This window comes from Pipistrellus hanaki (genome assembly GCF_964339955.1).
Source record: "Pipistrellus hanaki genome assembly, chromosome: 8".
NCBI lineage: Eukaryota > Metazoa > Chordata > Mammalia > Chiroptera > Vespertilionidae > Pipistrellus > Pipistrellus hanaki.
Window position 1 is genome coordinate 43,730,933 of NC_140510.1, and position 19,611 is coordinate 43,750,543.

The 19,611-nt window shown below is 41.8% G+C and overlaps 1 protein-coding gene across 1 annotated transcript in view; it reads right to left on the minus strand.

Moving 5' to 3' along the window:
• Positions 1-844: 844 nt before the first annotated feature.
• Positions 845-19,611, minus strand: part of LRP2 (LDL receptor related protein 2) — a 196,811-nt gene continuing 178,044 nt past the window's right edge. Inside the window, exons 68-79 of the mRNA XM_084892365.1 lie at positions 17,561-17,689; positions 16,068-16,288; positions 15,145-15,321; positions 12,635-12,754; positions 10,447-10,537; positions 9,554-9,621; positions 9,260-9,377; positions 8,650-8,779; positions 7,227-7,328; positions 5,127-5,234; positions 2,617-2,688; positions 845-2,431 (exon numbers count right to left, since the gene is read on the minus strand). Coding sequence (XP_084748491.1) covers positions 2,270-2,431; positions 2,617-2,688; positions 5,127-5,234; positions 7,227-7,328; positions 8,650-8,779; positions 9,260-9,377; positions 9,554-9,621; positions 10,447-10,537; positions 12,635-12,754; positions 15,145-15,321; positions 16,068-16,288; positions 17,561-17,689 — 1,498 coding nt within the window. The 3' untranslated portion in view covers positions 845-2,269. The remainder of the gene's footprint in view (positions 2,432-2,616; positions 2,689-5,126; positions 5,235-7,226; positions 7,329-8,649; positions 8,780-9,259; positions 9,378-9,553; positions 9,622-10,446; positions 10,538-12,634; positions 12,755-15,144; positions 15,322-16,067; positions 16,289-17,560; positions 17,690-19,611) is intronic.

Genomic DNA, 19,611 nt, shown 5'->3' on the forward strand with positions numbered 1-19,611 from the left:
AGCAGGAAATGAACTTAAGCAGGAAACTCACTCTCAGAAAATAAGTTCTGCAGAACAATTTCTCATTGAACTTAAAGTCTAAGACAAATATGAAAGCTGGGGATTGCCAGCATTTTCAAGAACAGGTTCTCTCGGCTCCCTTTCACTCTTGGTATTCAGTTCCTGATACAGCCCTCACCCCCGAGTTAGGACTTCAAAATGCACTCACTGAAGCGGAATCCCAGTTCTGAACCAAACCCTCCCCAGCTGTGACCATCTGACCCTCGGCCATAGCTACTTAATGCTAAGCTCTGGAACACAGTTAAATACAAAATGGGGAACCTGGTTCCCGGCCTAGAGTATAAGGAAGGAAAAGGAGCGGTGCAACTTTTTAATTGCTTTGAAAGGCAATTAAAGGGGCTGCCCACTCAGAGAGTCCAGGTGGGAACCTAGAGAAAGTCTCCTTTAGGTTGGCTTATTTTTTTATTAGTAGTATTGTGTGTGTTTTTTTGTAAGAGAACTCCTATTAGGTAAATCACAGAGATAGAAAAAGTAATTCCAAGAAGAAACAGGCTTAGGAAACAAGTTCTAGAGGTAAAAGAAGGGTGCTTGGAGCTTGGGCGTGAGGAAGCTAATGGTAGCGTGACTGGGACCAGGGGGGAGAGGAGAAGGGCCGGGAAGGGGATGGGCTTGCTCAGGGAGGGAGACAGGTTAGCTTACGCTTTTTGCTGAGCTCCCCCCCGCCAGGCCCATTGTGGCTGAATGCTCACAGTCCCTCTGCTTTTGCCTGGACCCTTTCCAGGTTTCCTAGCACTCAAAGCGCCAAGCTCTCTGCATAGCAAAACAAGATTCATGACCCAGGCTTAAGAACTACACAAACGAAGTCTGATAAAATACACATTTATTAGAAAATTTTCAGCAGCATCATTTCCATTTGCTTTTCTAATCAACATACATTTCAAAGTAATTAAATGAGCACTCAAAATCTGAGCAACAAATATTCTGAGAGCTCAGGAATAAAATAATCAGTAGTACATGTTTCATGCATTCATCCATCCGTCCATTCATTCATTCATTGTCTTTAAAATGTGCAATATTAGCACAGAGAATCAGGAATGCTACTTATGACAATGGAATATTCCTGCCATTGTTCCAAGTGTAGAGACTAGACCCATTACTCCTGGCAGAGCTGGACTCTACAGTGCATTCTGATAGAAATGTATGGTTTAGCCAAAGAACCTTTAAAAAAAGGCTTAATAAGAACAGTTTCCCTTTCTATTCATGTTCAACTTAGGAAATAAATAGTCATTATAATGATACTTTCACACACAGAAACAAAAACCCAGCTGAGGCTTTGCTTAGCCAGTTAGTTGTTTCGCACCTTACTTTATGAAGTCACAGATTTGGTTTTAATAATTCAGCTACTGAGCTCCAGTGTCTAGGGCAGGTGACCACCTGAGAAGCCAGGCCAGGACATGAGTCACCTGGTGGTCCATCAAGTGAAACAGGTCATTCGATTAGACACAGACTCTCTGCAAACTAACTTGTGCTTAATGAATGGGACTTTTTTTTTTTTTTTCACAGATACGGCAAATAAAAATGTTGCCTGAGTGACTAGTGATAACAGAGTGTTCTGGTTAGACAATGCAGATAACACAGAAGGGTGAAATAGAATCGCTTTTTCCACCTCTTGCATTATCAGAGGTGTCTGCAGTCAAATCCAGAGGTCTGTGCAGCACACAGTTCCCTCTGCCAATGCACCCATTAACCAGGTTACCTGTGATATGGAACGGTAGGTGCTGATGTGTGAAAATGGACCTAAGGGTGGAGCCTGGATTCCCTTCCCGGGCAATTCCACAGGGAGCCTCTCCTTAGACGTGGCTAAGGACCGCAAGTCCAACCCTCTCCTCATTGGATCATTTTCTGGGATGACCGCCGACCAATTCAGCAGGTAGTCTCCTTAGCAAATTTAATGTTGTGATCATCTTTCCCAAATTTACAAATGTACAATATATTTATAGCATTACCTTTAGATAGAACTTCAGTGCAAAGATATACATATAGTACATTGTGATAATTATTTGTAAAAATATGAAATGGCATTAAGTAAAAAAAAAAAAATAATAAGACACACAAGGCCTAGTTTCCACAGACATTTCCAACTACAGGTGAACAGGGGAAAATATATTTTTTCATAAAGTACTGAATGTTAACATTTTTTTTATCTGTTTGTAAAAAATATATGTGCAAAAGTGTGTTTCTAATTATTCCCTAAATAACTGTAGCACAGCTATATCTCGGAGTCTTCTTTAACAAGGGTTGCTGTGTCTTTAAAAGTGTCTTCAGTAGCAGTATAGGCAGGAGCTGGGGTTCCTTTCGCCTGCACTTTCGCAGGGGGCGAAGGGGACGGAGGTGGAGTCCCAGCAGCACTTTCCTTTTTGTCATTCTCCATCTGAGATCACAAGGAAACACGAATTAGCCATTTACTCCCCCAACCTGACCCGAAACAGTTTTGTGTAAAGAAGATGGATCTTTGCCAATTTGCTCAGAATATTCTGACAATATGTCCGATTTAGCCAAGCAAGTGATTATTGCTAAGAAGGAATGTCCATGCTAAGAAAAATTGTTAAAACTTACCTCTGCATAGATTGGATTTTCAAAGTTGGTAGTTTGTTTCAGTTTTCGTTTGAAGATATTCCACTTTGTTGCCTAGATAAAAAAGAGGAATCAGAAAACCTTCAGTGAGTTTTTTTATGGGTTCCCTCCACCCCCATCTAGGTTTTAGCATTTATTCTCACTGAAGCAATAAGCAGTTTGGGAGCTAGGACCATGTGAGCTGGCCCATGTGGTGAATTGTTCAATTCTTCTTCCAATGGTCCCTGAACAGTAACTGAAACTCTGGGCTCTTTTCATTGAATAATTTTAAAACACTTCCTTGGTTTGAACTTTATAGTTCATAGGATGTGTGCCTATAATATCTAGAAGCTTTGATAGAGATAGGGAAGAGGTTTCTTCTGGGGCTGCTGAAAATGTAAAGAAAAGGCCAGATTGTAACTCTCATTTCATAAAATATCTTGATCCCTGGTCAACTCAAGCATATCCCTTCTCCCCTCATCATTTCCTCCTGTAATCATAGTAATTACAGGGATAACAAACACAACTAACATTTACCGAGAGCTTGCTATATAATCTTCCCAATAATTCTTTGAGCCAGGTGCTCTTTACTTTCTTTATTTTACAGATGAGAAAATGGAGTTACAGCAAGATTATATGACTAAATTGTAGGTAGAAGAGTAGACAATGTCTATAAGACTCAGAGCCCATAAACGAAAGAATCCAAAGAGAAATCATCCTAGGCTATGATGGATAGTCCCTGTCTTGCTGAAAAGTTGCTGGTGGTGGCAATGCTGACACAGGCCTGGCTGCCAGGTGAAAGTGGACAGGGAAGGGTAGACGGGGAACAGACAGTCTCTCAGGGAGCTAAGGTATCTCATGTTTTATGGGGTGCCTTTTACACATGGCCACCATTAAAGGAAGATGAAGGCATTCATGTCAGAGTCTGCCCTCTGGAAACTTACTCTTAAATGGGAAAGGCCCAAACTCTTAAAAGTCATGGCTTCAGTATAGAATGACTACCTAGAATTAAGCAATTACTAACCAAAGAAATGGTGGTGATCTTCATTTTTTATCTCCTTGAAAAATCCAATGCAGGTCAACATGACTTTTAGAAAATGTCAGAACTTAGTTGTAAGAGTTCATGTTCTGAGTCACTTGAGCAGATTTATTGATGAAAGATAAATTTGTGAGCCTCTAGTACATTAATGTCAACCTAGGGTGACATTAACCAAGTGCCTCTACTAGTTTTATTTTAACCTGAGCAAGCAGAACAAATGTTTGAAGTACTGAGAAATAAGGATTATATAAAGTGATAAGATTTCTAACTACCCTGAGACTTGTGTTTCTTTGTATAACTTCACACAAAGAGGACATAGAACCTTAGAACTGAGACATCTGGATCCTATTGTTTTCTAACACAGTGCATTTGTGGGACACACGATGTTACTTAGTGGACAGGAGCCATGGATTCTAAAATGTCCCAAAATGCATAAAATAGCTTCATACCACAAAGAACCATCCCAACCAATATGCCAATAGTGCCCTCGAGGGGAAACGTTAAAGACTCTGGTGTTCAGAGGTAAAAGAGTTTGACCACAATCAAACAGTTAGATCTCATATACTTCATATGTGTCCACGAAAACTAGTGACACCAAATTTTACATAAAACCCTGGCTAGTTTGGTTCAGTGGATACAGTGTCAGCCTTGGACTGAAGGTTTGATTCCAGTCAAGAGCATATGCTAGGCTTGTGGGCTTGATCCCCAGTAGGGGGTGTGCAGGAGGCCACAGATCAATGTTCTCTCTCATCATGGATGTTTCTATCTCTCTCCCTTCCTCTCTGAAATCAATAAAAAAATATTTTTTTAAAAAGTTTTGCATAAATTAATTTATTGAATTTCTCTCTGTAAACCAAATAATCTAAAAAATTCAAGGGACTATAGGAATGATAAGGAAGCTCTCTATAGAGGTTTGTTTGTTTTCTTTTAATCTCCAGTATTAAATACTGTGTCTGGCACAATGAGGGCAATAATGGTTGGACAGTGGACAGATAGATGAAGAGGGTATAAGTTAGTGCCATCTAGTGGCGAACTTAACTGACAGTAATAGAACTAAGAACAACATACATTATTAGGGGAATATGCACACTTAGAAAAACTGCATTACACAGGAAAGGAAAGGGTCTTCTCTGTGTATGTATCCTTGACCCAGGGAACTCTTTGTTCATACTCTGTCATTCTCTCAAATTAAACTGATCTGGTCTGAAGATGCTGGACCCAGAAGTCTGCTGCCCTTCTCTCCTGTGTGATCTCCCATGTCACAAAGAACATCATTCCCATCTTAATGTTAGAGTGTAGATTTGGTGGGAAAATGTTCAACTAATAATTTCTCAAAAATTATCTTTATTGCCTGCCTACACATCTTGGGCTCCATGAGCCTATTGGGATCTCCCTAGTTTGACTAGGATTAATAAACCCAGCAATTCCAAAATCCTCTCCAAATGCCATGCCTTTTCGGAGGTTAGCCCATTACCTGAGTTCCTTCAGCACTTGGGGAAGTTGGATTTGTGTCTGGAGCTATCTCAGAAGGGTTGATGGGGCATCCATAGTTCTTGTTCTCCACATTTTCAGATGCAGTCACCTGTGTAAACATTAGAGGCCATTCTCGAGTTTTGAAAGAAATTTTGCTGTAAAGTTTCTTATCAAGTCCTTGGTTCTGTTTTGCCCACAGACATGGTCAGGCACTGATTTTATTATATGAGGCTGACCTTGGAGCCCAGGAATAAATACCCCTCCTATCTCCCCAAAGTCAGGAGCACCAGCCACTAAGTCACTTATCTCATGCCTTAATCCACTGAGGCAAATACATCCACCACTGGTCACACTCTCACTTAGTAACGGCAATTTCTATTATTTTCTCCATGCCCCCTTCTTCCCACTGTGGACCATATTTTTGGGTAAAAGATACTCTGGTTGTACACTGGCAGCCAAAATCCTGGGAGAACAGCATGAATTATTGCCAAAATCACTGGTAAACTAAGAATCTTATCTTTGGATATTTAGAATATAATTAATAATTTCAGCAGACTGCTTAATAGGGCTTAAAATTTTATATTTTTTTAAATTTTTATTACAATTTACATTCAATATTATTCTGTATTAGTTTCAAATGTATGGCATAGTGGTTTAAAAAATCATGTACTTTATAGAGTGGTCCTCCTGATGTTTCAAGTACCCACCTGGCCCCACACATAGTTATTGTGATATTATTGACTATATTCCCTGTGCTATAATTTACATCTCTGTGACTATTCTGTAACTACCAGGGGTTGCATTTTTTAAAATTAGGTATAATGGAATTAATACTCCTCTAGACATTCCCTCTTAAGCCCAAATTACCATTGATATATATATATTCAATAAATTACAAGATAGAAATTTCCTCCTTTTCCTATTATTTTTACATTCACCCCTTCATTTCTTCTCAAATTTGGTATGTGTTTGTAAACATTACTTCATTTTATTTCAAGTGAAAAATGCCAAATTAAATATTATATTGATTTTATCATATAAGCAAAGTTTTGCTAGATGGCCACCAGAGGATTAGGTGAAATGCTTTCAAGATTCAAATATTTCTGATCTTAAGAAAGCTATTCATAAAATAAACATTTCTATCTTGTGTTAAAATGTACCATTATGATGACAAAACAAGTTTAGGTGTTAATACCAAAACTGTATTTCACTGAGGCCACAGTGGTTTTGACCAAGGAAGCACAGGCAAACCGCGGACAGGCACTGGAAGTGGTGTTGGGGCTATTGACCTAATGAAAAGTTTTCCCTTCATGCATACACTGTCTCCTCTCTCTGCTCCTCTGCAAGGTAAGTGAGCAGTGGGGATTCACCAAAGAAATGTCAGTATCTGCCTCTCAGCTTTGGAGACGTTTTTACTTTTCAGAAAAGTAGGAGAAAGACAAGCATAGGGAGGTCGCCTCAAATCACACCTTTGTGATACCAGTACAGAGAGTACAGCCCAAATCTCTGCATGATGACCTGTCAATCATTCACTCTTTCATTTCTCTTTCATAGGGAGCCTCGTGACTCAGGCTCTGTGTTTACCAAGCCTCTGAACGGATTCAGAGTGAATCTTCTTGCTTTGACCGTTCATAATAAAAAGGTTCTCGGCAGGCCTGTGTGGCTCAGTTGGTTGGGCGTTGTCCCATGCACCAAGAGGTTGCCGGTTTGATTCTGGATCAGGGCACATTCCTGGGTTTTGAGGTCAATCCCCAGAGTGCAGGAGGCAGCCAATGGATGTTTCTCTCTCAATGTTTCTCTCCCTCTTCTTTCCTCTCTCTAAAAATCAATAAAATCCCCCCCCCCCCCCAATGAAAAGGTTCTTGGTCAGCACCCCCAGCATGGTTGTCAAATATCAACAACTGTACAACAAAACAGGATTCTGGTTGTATTCAGGTCTCATGTCCTTGGGTCAGTCTTGTTATCTCAGTAAACTGAGGGTTGGACCACAGGCTTCCTTCCATCTGAGGAAAGGTGAGACCCCTACAGGGACATTCATTACTCAAAAGAACGAGGTCCAGTAGTTGTAGCACCTGAAAGAAAGGCCCATGTGAGGGCTCACCTGGGCTGGTGGAGCCTCTTTGACAGAAGTGTCCCGGGTCGCATACATTGGGTTTTCAAAGACTATGGGCTGCTTCCCCATCTCCATGGTGAAGTGATCACTCTGGTGAAGGAAAAGAGGTTATGCCATACTGACCTGATTCACACATACAGGAAGGTGTTCTCCTCATGCCTAGAGGCATGCTAGGTGCTATGTCAAACTTACCCCAAAATGGTGAAAATACATAAATAAATAAATAAATAAACCCCAGCAGAGATACAAGGCCTGCTCCCAGCAAACCACTATGTAAAGCAGCGATTTTCAACCCTTTTCATTTCATGGCACGCATAAACAAATTACTAAAATTTGGCAGTATATTGGAAAAAAACAAACAAACAGATATTTTTGCTGAACTGACAAAAAAAATAGATATAATTTTGATCCATTCACATCAAATGGCTATTGTTGGGTTGGTTGATGTCATTTTTTATTTTTATTTGACCAACTAAGGGCAACGAGGTCAGTGCCCCTGACTAAATTGTCAAGTATGGCGTGTTTTAAAATTCTTGTGGCACCTGGGATGAAAACTAACAGATGTAAAGTAACAGAATGCACTAACCAGTCAGCTCAAGAAAATGGAAATACTTCCTATGTCTAGGCACCTTGACACTTGGGGATTGGGTTTGAACAACAGAGAAAAGGGTGGATGGTGGAAAAAGAGCAAAGTAGAGAAGAAGGGAGGGGAAAGAAGAAAGAAGAGATAATTTTGTGCTTTGGGGCAGGGGCAAAAATGAAAGCTTGGAGGAAAGGCAGAATGCTGAAATTGCTTTCCCTATACTGATTAACCTGTACTAGCCCACTCATGAAATACCCATTTGGTCCTCACAGGAGGCATTTTATACAGATGAAGGCAGGTATTATTGTACCCATTGTACAGAGAGGTCAAGCTCCATGCCTATTAATATATATTTAGAAGGTGGCAGTTATTATTGCAACCAATGGCTGACTCTAAAATCACTGTTTATTTCATCACTATACATTGGTGGGAAAATAAATAACACCAGCGAACATATAGTTCCTTATTCCTTCCTTTAAAAATACAAAGGTCATCAAATAAGAAGAGAATATCATGCTCTATTTCCCCTCCTCTCCCAAAAATCTGTTTGAGATTCTAATTAAACTTAATTAAGACTACTTAGGATACCAATTCAACAGAATGGCACAGAGCAAAAGAAGTTTCAACTTTATTACCATTTTTCGGCACATTTCTGCAACAAACCTAATGTTTCCTAGCTTGTATGTATAGTGAAGAGTTTTTTTCTGAGAGATATACAATTTTGTTTTGTTTTCTTGCTTAATTTTATTTTTTATAATAAAAAAAGTGCTTCTTTTGTAAAACAGTAAAAAAAGAACCTTCACACAGTCATTTTGAAACCACACTCACCATCACTATTGCTCTGTCAATAGCAGACTCAGGCCCAAAACCAGACACTCCAATATCCATATTAACATCAGCTCCGGATCTGAAGGTCACCCCATTCCCAGTGTCAGAGGATTTGACAAGACTGCTTAAGCTGAGAAAAGAAGTCATAGAAACAGGGTTAATGTTTTTTGTTTTTATAACAAGCCTTTTGCAATAGTACCCTTTCCCCCATATTGCTCAGTGTTATTAAAAGGAAGACAGTTTGGGGTTCCCACTCTAGAGCATCCCCTTAGCTCCCTGGAAGTGTCAAAGCTTGAGATCTAATAGAGGGCCAGCCTCGCTCGTCACACAGCCGACGTCTCTCCGCCTAACCTGAATGCCCACCAGCAGGCACAACCACTTGGACTAGAAAATGTGATTTGCATTCAGGTATCTATGAAGCACTTTCTTAAGAAGTTGTGAGTTGAAGTGACTGCTTTAAGTTCCCTCCCTTTTGTTTCTGCAGAACAGGTGAGCTATGTATTGTACTTTACTTACTTTAAAAAATAAACAATACACAACTAAGTTCATGTTCTTGTGTGGTCCCATCACACAGACTTCTAAAATCAATGTCGCACATAATGAAACTGACCTTGGCAGCTTGGGCAGGGAGGGCAGAAGGGAGCCAGTTTTCCTGTAGTGGAAAAATCCTAATGCTGCCAGAGCTCCAATGATGATGATCAGGATGACTGTCAGCAGCACGGCCATCGCTGCCATCGAGGAGGGGAGAAGAAGCAAACACATTAACACGGGAAGGAGAAGAGCAGTCTTCGCTGTAGAAGCTGGGGGCTAGCCCCATCTATTCTTCAAAGACGGGGTCACACAGAACAGAAACAGCACTCAGTTTAGGCACTATTTCCAGATAGCTCATAATCTTCAAACTTACTTGTTCCTGGAGAAATGCCTTTCGAAAGCCCTATTTCACAGTAATTTCCCATGTAGCCAATGGGACACCTGAAAGGAAAAGAATTGTTCACAAGATGTTGCCTTCTTAGGCGTCCATTGCAATTTTATAAGCACATCCTGAGGTAGAGAGAAGTTTGACAGTAAATTATATGTTGAATAATATATCCCGCATGACTTCCATTTATTCTGCCAAGAGATGAAGAGCAGGATGAACTGTAATCTGACTTTGGAAATTTACTTTCAATGCAATACTGTGGCATCTACAAGGTCAACCTCATCAAATAAACCTATTGGTGTCTTCTCTAATCCATCGGACTTTTCCTTGAGGAGTAAAAATGGAAACCATTACTGTGTTCTTTCCTTTGATGTGATTTCATTACTCTTAAAGACCTCTATTTATCTTGTTCTGTGTTAGAGCTTTCTCAACAATTCTCTCCTTACCAAGTCTTGAAGCAGCTCTGCTGAGCAGTCCCTCTCCCATTATCTAGTTGTAATTAACAAGACCAAATGAGTAGGAGAATGTGGTAGTTGTCATTTTTCTAACTCCTTTCTCTCCCCCCCCGCACCCCCCCCCCCCCCCGCAAGGGTGGCCCACAATTCTGTGGCACCTCCTGGGAGCTTGTTAGAAATGTGGAATCCCTGTGAACAAGGTAGGTGGGGCATTTGATCCAGACCCCAGTGGACCTTAGATGCCATACAGTTTGAGAAGCACTGCCTTAGTTCTCTGTGGATTCCCCAAGGGAGGGCAAGCTGGTTAAGATGGGATAATTAGTGAACTAGCAAGGTTCCTATTCTTGTTTTTCTGGCTACTTTAAGGTCTTGGATTACCCCAAAAGCAAATCTTACAGCTCAGACCTCAACATTCAGACTTACTTGCATTTGGGGAGGTCATTCTCATCAAAATAGCAATTTCCTCCGTGCATACACCTGCATGGAGGGGGCATGGTGATAGGATTGTCCACGGCTGCAGAAAGGGAAAGCCATGCACGTGTTAGTCGGCCATACTCAGCAAAGCACCCACACCAGGCAATCCTGCTTCCAGCCCAGGGTGGGGGTGGGGTGGTTGGGGGCAGGGCATCTAATTACTCTCCCTATGAAAACCTTCCCTTTCCCTTCAGTTAGATGAATTTCCTTATCAATAATAAGGTCTTGGAGAGTAACATACATTTGGTGGAAAAAGGAAGCAATTTATATAATTTCCCTCAAAAACAATTAGACCCCAGAACATACATTAATAGTTCAAAGGAACAATGGTAAAAAAATAAATAAATAAATAAATAAATAAATAAATAAATAAATAAATAAATAAAAGTAAAAAATAAATAAAAATCTCTTAGGAATTTCCTTCTCATTTGAAGTATTCATAATTTTCCTCTGTGAACCCATTAAGATCAAGAGTTCAATTACACCTTCAAACTTCAACTAAAAGCTCTGAAGTATCAGCGAGCCATCAACCAATAAACAGATATGTAGATACTGACATGGAGATGCTTGACATACAGCTGGTTAGAGACTTCAGTTTTCAAGTCTTTCAAAACTGCCCTTGCTCTGGGTCCCTGCTCCAGCTCAGGTCCTAAGTGCTCTCTGGATGTGCCTGGTGGGTCATCGGTGTGCTCATGTGTAATACTTAGAAGATACTCAATAAGTACTGTGTGTTTATTCAAATACCCTTCTTGCACAGTTCCTCAATTTGAGTCTCTACTCAAAGGACCCTTCATCAGAGAGGACTTCTGGGACTGTCTATCCCACTTCCACCCCAATCTTACCCCTCTTACCCTGCTTTAGTTTTCTCCTTTTACCACCTGACATATATTTATGGGGTTCTCAATTTATTGTCCTGTTAGAATATAAGCTTAACAAGTGCAGGGAATGTGTCTGTTTTGCTCACAATCTCCAACCCTTAGAACAGTGCTTAGCACATAGTAGGCACTCAGTAAATATTTGTCAAATAAACTGATTAACGTACCAAACCAAGATCACATACAAATGACTACCATCATTAATGTGCTACCTTTGGTTCAAGTTCTTTTAAATGAGACTCTTAATATAATCCACTTGGCAATACATGTAAGTGAGCAAAGTAGTAGATGAAGTGACAACCTAGACATTACTCCTTCAATGTGAGATTGTAATAAATGTGAGAACATCCATCTAGAGCATAGAACAAGTCTCAAAAGCTTTAAATTGTCATTTTGTTCAAAATATTGCAAAATAGTATAGTCTTGCCAATATCTGCCCAATAGCCCTGGAATAGGGGAAGGGAGGCAGAGGGAAGCAGTTTCTTTACCCTGAGTTCATTCTATAAACCTGCCAATGTTTCAGCCTGGTTGGGAAGAGTCACAAGGTAGTGCCTTAATCCTCTTCATTCCCCATTGTCTAAAACTGGGGGATGTGAGCCATTAAATGGGCCACTAGTGAACAAGAGCAGTATGATTTTTTTAAAAGAATGTATCAAGTGTTGTATACTAGTTATAGACACTAGTTATTCCCCTCGCTTATTAGCTCCTTAAGAATCATTGAAAAAATATCTTGCCATGCATAGGTTATCCATAGCATTTATTCTGGTCTCTCCCAACAGCACAGGTATATTTTATAATGTGGTCCCTTGCAACTGTCAAAACTTTGACATGAGCATGTGAGGAAAACAGCCTTCCCCTCTATAAGCCCCCAGCCTCCACTTCAGGAGCCAGGTCGTCCCTCTAAAGGAACCCAGGTAAGGCTGAATGGACTCAGGCGAGTAGTCATCCAGAATGTGGTGGGAAGGGAAAGAAGGCCTTATAGAAAATTCCATTTTCAAAATGTCTTTGCAAAACAGCACAACTGTAGATTTATGGGCACTGAATCTATCTCTGAAGTTCTTAGCAAATAATTCTCAGAAATCATCGGAACACAGTTCCTCCACCTCCTCCCTCCTCCTAGCCATCACTTCTCCATTCTGCAATGGACCTAGTACACAGGATTCTTCAGGCTCCTGAAGGAGGTGAAGCGTAAATAGGGAATCTCCTGAAGAAGGCAGAACGGCTCTCCCAGGCCCCTGAGGCTGTCCGGGCAGTGTCCCTACCTGCATCACACTCAGTCATGCTCCCCTCCAAAAAGGTGGCGCCCTGGGGACAGGCACAGCTGTATCCCTTGGGTCTCAGGAGGCAGAGGTGGCTGCAGACATTCTTACAGCGGTTGGGCACTGAAAAGCAGATGAGAGAACCACGGTTAGGTTCTGAGGCGGAAATGATTAACCCAACCAAGGATATACCCATCCACTGAGTCGTGGCCCTGACAGTTGACATCCCAGCACCTCTAGGCCATGTGCCACCTGGCTATCACCCTCATGTACACTGCCATCCCTTGCCACCCACCAAAGTGGCACAGTCCCTCCCTGTGCCCTCCACCCTACTTCTACACCACTCACTTTTTTTATTGGCATCACTATCTCTGCCCTGGCAGGTTTGACAGATAGGTGCCTGACCACTGGGTGACCTCAAAAACTAATCAGTGCTAAGCAATTTGAGATAGTTCCAAAAAACCACTAAGAGACTCCATTATTACAGCAAGATCTATCGTTGCCCACATTTGGGTAGGTCAGAATGTGTGGTCCATCCAAAACATATACTGGATGTGATTTCCACTCTCACCCTCCAAGGAAAACTTCCTTCTGGGCTTCAGTTTCCTTATTTGTAAGACAATGGGGTTTCCGGGCTGTGATTATCAGAATCAGATGGGAGCTATTCACAAGGATGGTGGCCCAGTCATGGAAATTGATGTTTACAATTGTCTGAAATAGAGCTCCATTATCACTATTAAAAAGTCCCTCACCTAATTACAGAGTCATCTAAATTCTACCTTAGCATATATTATGATTTATCAAAGGATTAGATGACCTCTAAATTCCTCCTCACACTGACATTCTGTGATCCTGATTCTCTCTCACCTAAAATGTAACCATAGACAAGGCATGGTGATAAATAAAATAAAAAGGCACATTCCAAAAGCCTCGTTCAGAACCTATTCCATTACCATTTCTTCAGCTCTCTCAGGCAGAGCTTTCACATTTTAATGTAATACAAGACGCCTGGGAACCTGACTCCAAAGGGCTGGGCAGGGCCTGAGAGCCTGCATTTCTTGCCAGCTCCCACAGGATACCAATGCTACTGGCCCATGGCCCACACTGTGAGCAGGGCCTGGAGCAGGGATTCTCAAAATGGGGTCCTGGAACCAGCAACTTTAGCATCAGTTGGGAACTTGTTACAAATGCAAACTTCTTAGGCCACCTCAGGAATATTAAATCAGAATTTCTGTGGGTGGGGCACAGCAATATGTTCCACAAGCTTTCTAGATGCGTCTAATGCATGCGAAACTAGAACTATGGGTCCAGAGCACATCTAACCTGGCACAGCTGAGCTGTGTCTCTGGCTTACACAGCAGCACTCAACACTTTGTAAAGTGGGCCAGAGCCTGAGCTGACTGTGATGCTTTTCCTGCAGGATTTTCAGGATTCTCCTCTGCCTGATTCCTGGGCAGCCTTTTCCACAGGGGCCAGAGGCTCACCAGGTAAAAATGGTGCTCTGCCTTTAAAACCATCCAGGGTGAGAGTTGCAGGAGCGATTAGGACAGGAGAGCTAGGATGTTTTGGAAATGGGTTGGAGAGCCAGCAATCACTATCAGCAACACAAGTCAGTGAAGCCTCAGAAAGGGCATGTGCCACCAGTGTCATCTCCTGGGAGATTTATCTCTGAGTTCTAATTTGGTAAGTCTGATTCGGGGTCTCAGAGGGTCAGTGAACTTAAAGGGACTGCAGACTCCACCTTTGTTCTGCATACAGGGATGGGAAGGGAAGCAACTAATCGAAGGTCCCCCCATGATAGAATTCAACCTGGATCGAGGTATACTGATCACAGCCTGAACAGAAAGACGTTGAGCTCTGGGTTCAGTGGAATCTTAAAATCATGCCTAAGTTTAAAGTGCATCTGTTGGTTGTGCAACTTGCGCATATGAGTTACTGAATCTCTCCTATCCTCAGTTTCCTTATGTGACACGACAATCTGACATTTAGAATTTAAGAGTCTATGTCCTTTTCTCACTTCAAAAATGTCCTTTCCCTTTCATCTAACAGCTAACCTGATGACGCGGAAACCGGAACTAAGGAAATAAGAAAAGTGGGGAGGGGTAGAAGTGCGTGGGCCTGACAATCTCAGACTAAGGCTCACACAGCCCAGGATAACTCAACTAGCCTCGTTGCAAGAAATGGGTCAAACTGATGATGTCCAGGAGACCCACACTGTGACTTGTTAAGGCAACTCATTGTCATCAGGGGTCTGATGCCTGCTGGATGCTGTGGCTGGAAATACATACCCATAACTCCAAAAGGCGAGAACTGAAATATTATTACTTCATATCTGCTGGTGGCATATATAATTTCATCCAACCTCCAATGAAACCCCCCGCCCCACACACACACACATACACACACCTTTCATGCACCAAGAGATCAAACTATTATAATCCATTACATTTTCCAACACCACAGCCATTAATTTGAAAGAATGAGGAACACCGTATTCCAAGGTTAATGGTTACCTGACTGATTGTATCTGTGTTGATGAAGGACTCGAACTTGAGTGAGCCAAGGGCTCACAGTGATCATTTTCTCTTTCTTGTCTTGCCCAAATTTATCTTGTGTCCATACTTCTCCCTTATCCTTCGATACCCAGTATAATTGGCCTTCGAATATGTCAAGACTGTAAGGGTCCTCTGCTGCTTACCCACAGGAAGAAAAAAAACAAAAACAGGTTACTGAAAAGAGAACCTAACCCGACCCCGTGTCAGGCTTCATTCTGCGTGAATTAGTCACAATGCAATGCCTGACAATCCAGAACAGTCAGGCAGTACACGAGACCACAGAAGCATGCTCTCCTGGGAGATCAAGATAACGAAAATTAAACTAAATGAGGCCCACTGGCTAACCCCAGTGGTAGGGGACTTGCTCACTTTCAAGTTGCTGATTTTATTTTACTTTTGGAAAACAATCTGTATGGCAGAGAATTTTTTTCCTCGAAAACAAGATACAGTTTATCGGGAAAACCTGGTATGTGCTGGATTCCTGCAGTTCGACAATCTGGATAAGAAAGCAAAATGTTTGTCTCCTTCTAGGTGTTTCCAGTTGTGTAAAATGAACAATCCAGCATGATAAGAACAAGTGTGTCTCAGGTGGTTAGACATGGGTTACCCCGCCTCCTCTCTCAAGATAACTCAACTGGAACCTCAATTATTTTAATATCTGCTGCTGAGAGCATTTTTAAAAAAAATATGTAAAAAGAACAAAAAGAACTTAATTACAGCATTGCTAAGGAGTTCATTTGCATTTAAATCAGCAGGGGAAAGTGATATTTAAGAATTAACATAAACCACTTCTTAAAATCAGGGTTCCTCTCAGAAAATAGGCAAAGAGATTGGAAAGATAATAATTGATTACTGAACATTAAATTCGCACTATTTCTAACCTGCACTGGCAACAATTCTCCTATCAGTCCCATCATATTTTATGGTTTCAATCGTTTTCTCCTTGAAGTCACTCCAGTAGATGCGGTCATTGTTCAAATAATCAATAGAAAGACCAGTAGGCCAACCGAGGTCCTCATGGACCAGGATGCTCCGATGCTGCCCATCCATCCAGGCTGACTCGATTTTCGGTTCCTTGCCCCAGTCCGTCCAGAACATAAGCCTGTAACAGAAAGTCTCTTCATTGTAGCATTTCACCGAGGGAGGCTTCTCCCCTGAAGTGGAGCATAGACTTCCCACAGGAAGGTCAACTGGTTTTCTAAGAGCCCTAGTGCTGAGTGATGCTGTTTTTATACTTCAGAAGACAGAAAGAAAAGGGGCAGCTGGGGCATCTGTGATCTCTCCTTTCTGAAAACTGCACCTTCTCAATAGAAAGTGGCCAGCCCTGCCCAACAATATACAGCCAGACCCTTTAAATATATATACATCATTAAAAAAACTGTTTCTAGCATCGATCAGACTGTCAGACCTCAGAGGGAAGGTAGAGGAGGGTGGAGATAAGGGAGAGAGACCAACCAAAGGACTTGTGTGCATGCATATGAGCCTAACCAGTGGTCATTGACAACAGGAGTGTGGGAGTATGCATGGGGAGAGGAGGTTTGGGATGTGAATGGGAAGGATGATGACAAATATGTGATACCTTAATCAATAAAGTAATTTTTAAAAAAGCTGTTCCTTCTTCAAAAAATATTTGGAGAATATTATTGAATGCCTCTGTGCGAGAGGTACTATTCTGTGTTTGGGATGTCTCAGAGATCAAACACAGATCCTACCCTCTGGGAGATTACAATCAAACTCTTTTAAAAGGTATTATTTTGCATCCAATTAAGACTTAATTATGAAAGAATTGAGTATACCAGGGATTGTGCCAATTCAAATCCCTAGAAAGGATCAAGCAAGCCAGATAAATGCATGGAGCAGAGCAGTTATAAACATGAAGTGAAGGGCAGACAAAGTCCTGTCTAAAAATTCGAAGCAACACTACATCAAGGAAATCATACCTACCTAGTGTTATCACTTCTGATTTTCAACTACAGATTTTTAAAACTTTAAAAACATGAGCAACTCAGTAAGTCAAATGTGCTTTTTAGGCCATATTAGCCCACCAGCCACCACTTTGCAGCCTCTAGTCTAAACCAATCATCAGGTATAGATCCATCCTTAAGTTCTTTTGAGGAATGTATGGAATTTAGATTAACTGGGATCTGGAAAATAAGTGGCCAGAGGTCTTCCCCTTATACAGCATTGATCTGAAGCCTACTTGATCCTAAATGATCTTTTGGGCATAATTCTTGAAAACAGTCATAGATGTCACTCCAAAAAAGTCAAAAGACAATTTTAGTGCAATTAGAAAAAAATAATCAAACACGTAAATTTTTTTTTAGAAACCAAGTGGAAAATATCTAGAACATTAAATGTTCCTTCAAGTACTTACCCTAGTTTGGGATTCACAACCACTGCAGCTGGTTGATCTAGTTCGGTGGTAATCAGCCACTTTCTGTACCTTCCATCAAGTTTAGCCACCTCAATCCGTTGACTCCTGGCATCTGACCAGTAAATATGCCTGAATTTAAAGGGACACAGTTAAACAACCAAAAAGTCTAGACTTGTCACTTCTAGGAGTTCCGAGGGTGGGAACATTTAGTTTGGAAATCCCAGCTGGCACGACAGCTACTCAGATGCTAGTGACCTGGGCATAGTCTCCCCCACTAGGGATTGCCAAGGGGACATCTGTGGAAGGTTAAAAGGGGAGAAGAGACAAAAGAGGGGACTCCTGCTTGATCAGTCAAAGCAGCTGAATCTGCCAGGATCAAATGAAGATGGACCTCACATCTGGCATTCTTATGAGACATGTACTTCCAGGAAGAAGCTTTAAGCAATTTTGGGATGGCCCTTTCATTCTGATTGCCCGTGAATCGGCTTCCTCCTCAGCAAAGAACCCCATTGGAATCCGTAGGAATCTGGCATCGGTCCCAAGGGTGAGTGGAAGTAGCCTTTCAAAATAACAAACTCAGCCGGGCCATTCTGTCCTTCCATCCTTAAATTTGTGGCAAAATCCTTCCCTTCTTCCATCCCTAAGACTGAGGCCATCCTGCCCTTTCTCCATCTCTAGGACTTGCAGTTCTCAGTCTCTCCCAGCCGGAAAGATTTCCATCTGTTTCTTAATTCACTCATTCATTAAGGCTGAGAAAGAAGTAAAACTTCAAACAGGAAAACAGATCTGGCATTGCCTGCTTGGTTTTGAGGAGGAAGTGTTGAAGTCAAGAGTTTCAAGTTCCTGATTCTCTGAGGCCTTGATTTATGGCAGAAAAATGCTAGAAAAAGTTTCTCCTGTTAGCCTGCAGGCACAGTGGGGACCTCATTAATTTCAGAGATGTTGAAATCTTCCAGGATCACCAGACAAGTTGTTTAAAGGTAAAAATTAATTAGTGTGACAAGTGACTCCATTCTCCCAGAGGGCAGCAAGCCTGAGCCTTCCCTTGCAAACATTTTCCCACTGCTAGTTCCCTTTCAAGGACACAGGGGATTCTATGAACGCCTGAGCTCTGGTTCTAATGTTATCGCTTTGCCACCAATGCCACTCCAGTGCAAGGCTCTTCCATGAAGAAGGAGCTTACTGACTTTTCCACATCTGTCTGCATCACATGCATCTACTTTATGATAGGCCTGCTTAAAAGTTCTTCCTTAGAGATCATCCAAAATGTGTGTCTCTGCTCCCTGGGGTTCTAGAACATCTAAAAGAGGACAATGGAGCCGATATCTCTATTAATAAACAACCCAAAGATGACAGCAAAGTCAAATTTCCAATCTGTTTAGACAACAGAGCCTGCCCAAAACACAAGGTGTGGATTGTTCCTCCCTGAAATAATTACCACAGAGAAAAATGTTTCATCCCAACTTTTACTGGGAGAATTGTATGTCCCATTTCTTCACAAAACGAACAGTTCTGCCATACAAGTTAATTTTTGGACCCAGAACCCTGTTGGCAAGAATGTTCTCCTAGATATAAATATAGTCTTCACCTTTGTTCTTTCCCAGTCTCTTTCTGGCACATCCTATATAATAAAAGCCTAATATGTTAAGTGTCCAACCATTCGACCAGTCTCTATGACGCACACTGACAACCAGGGGGCAGATACTCCAACCAGTAGGTTAGCTTGCTGCTGGGGTCCTGCTGATCAATCTGGGCAAGAAGGGCTGGACACGCCCTGGAGACCTCCCATGGTCCCTCCCAGGCCCTGATCCTGCACCAGTTGGGTCCCTCAGCCTGGCCTGCACCTTTTCACAATCCAGGACCCATCAGGGGATGTTGGAGAGCCAGTTTCAGCCTGATCCCCCCAGACCGAGCTGAGGGACCCAACAGGTGCACGAATCTATGCACCAGGCCTCTCGTAAACGATAATATTTATAGGACACATTGGTGTATGCAGAGATGGCTGCAAGCACAGCTATTCCTCAGCTGCACCAGTGGCTGAGCATACCCAT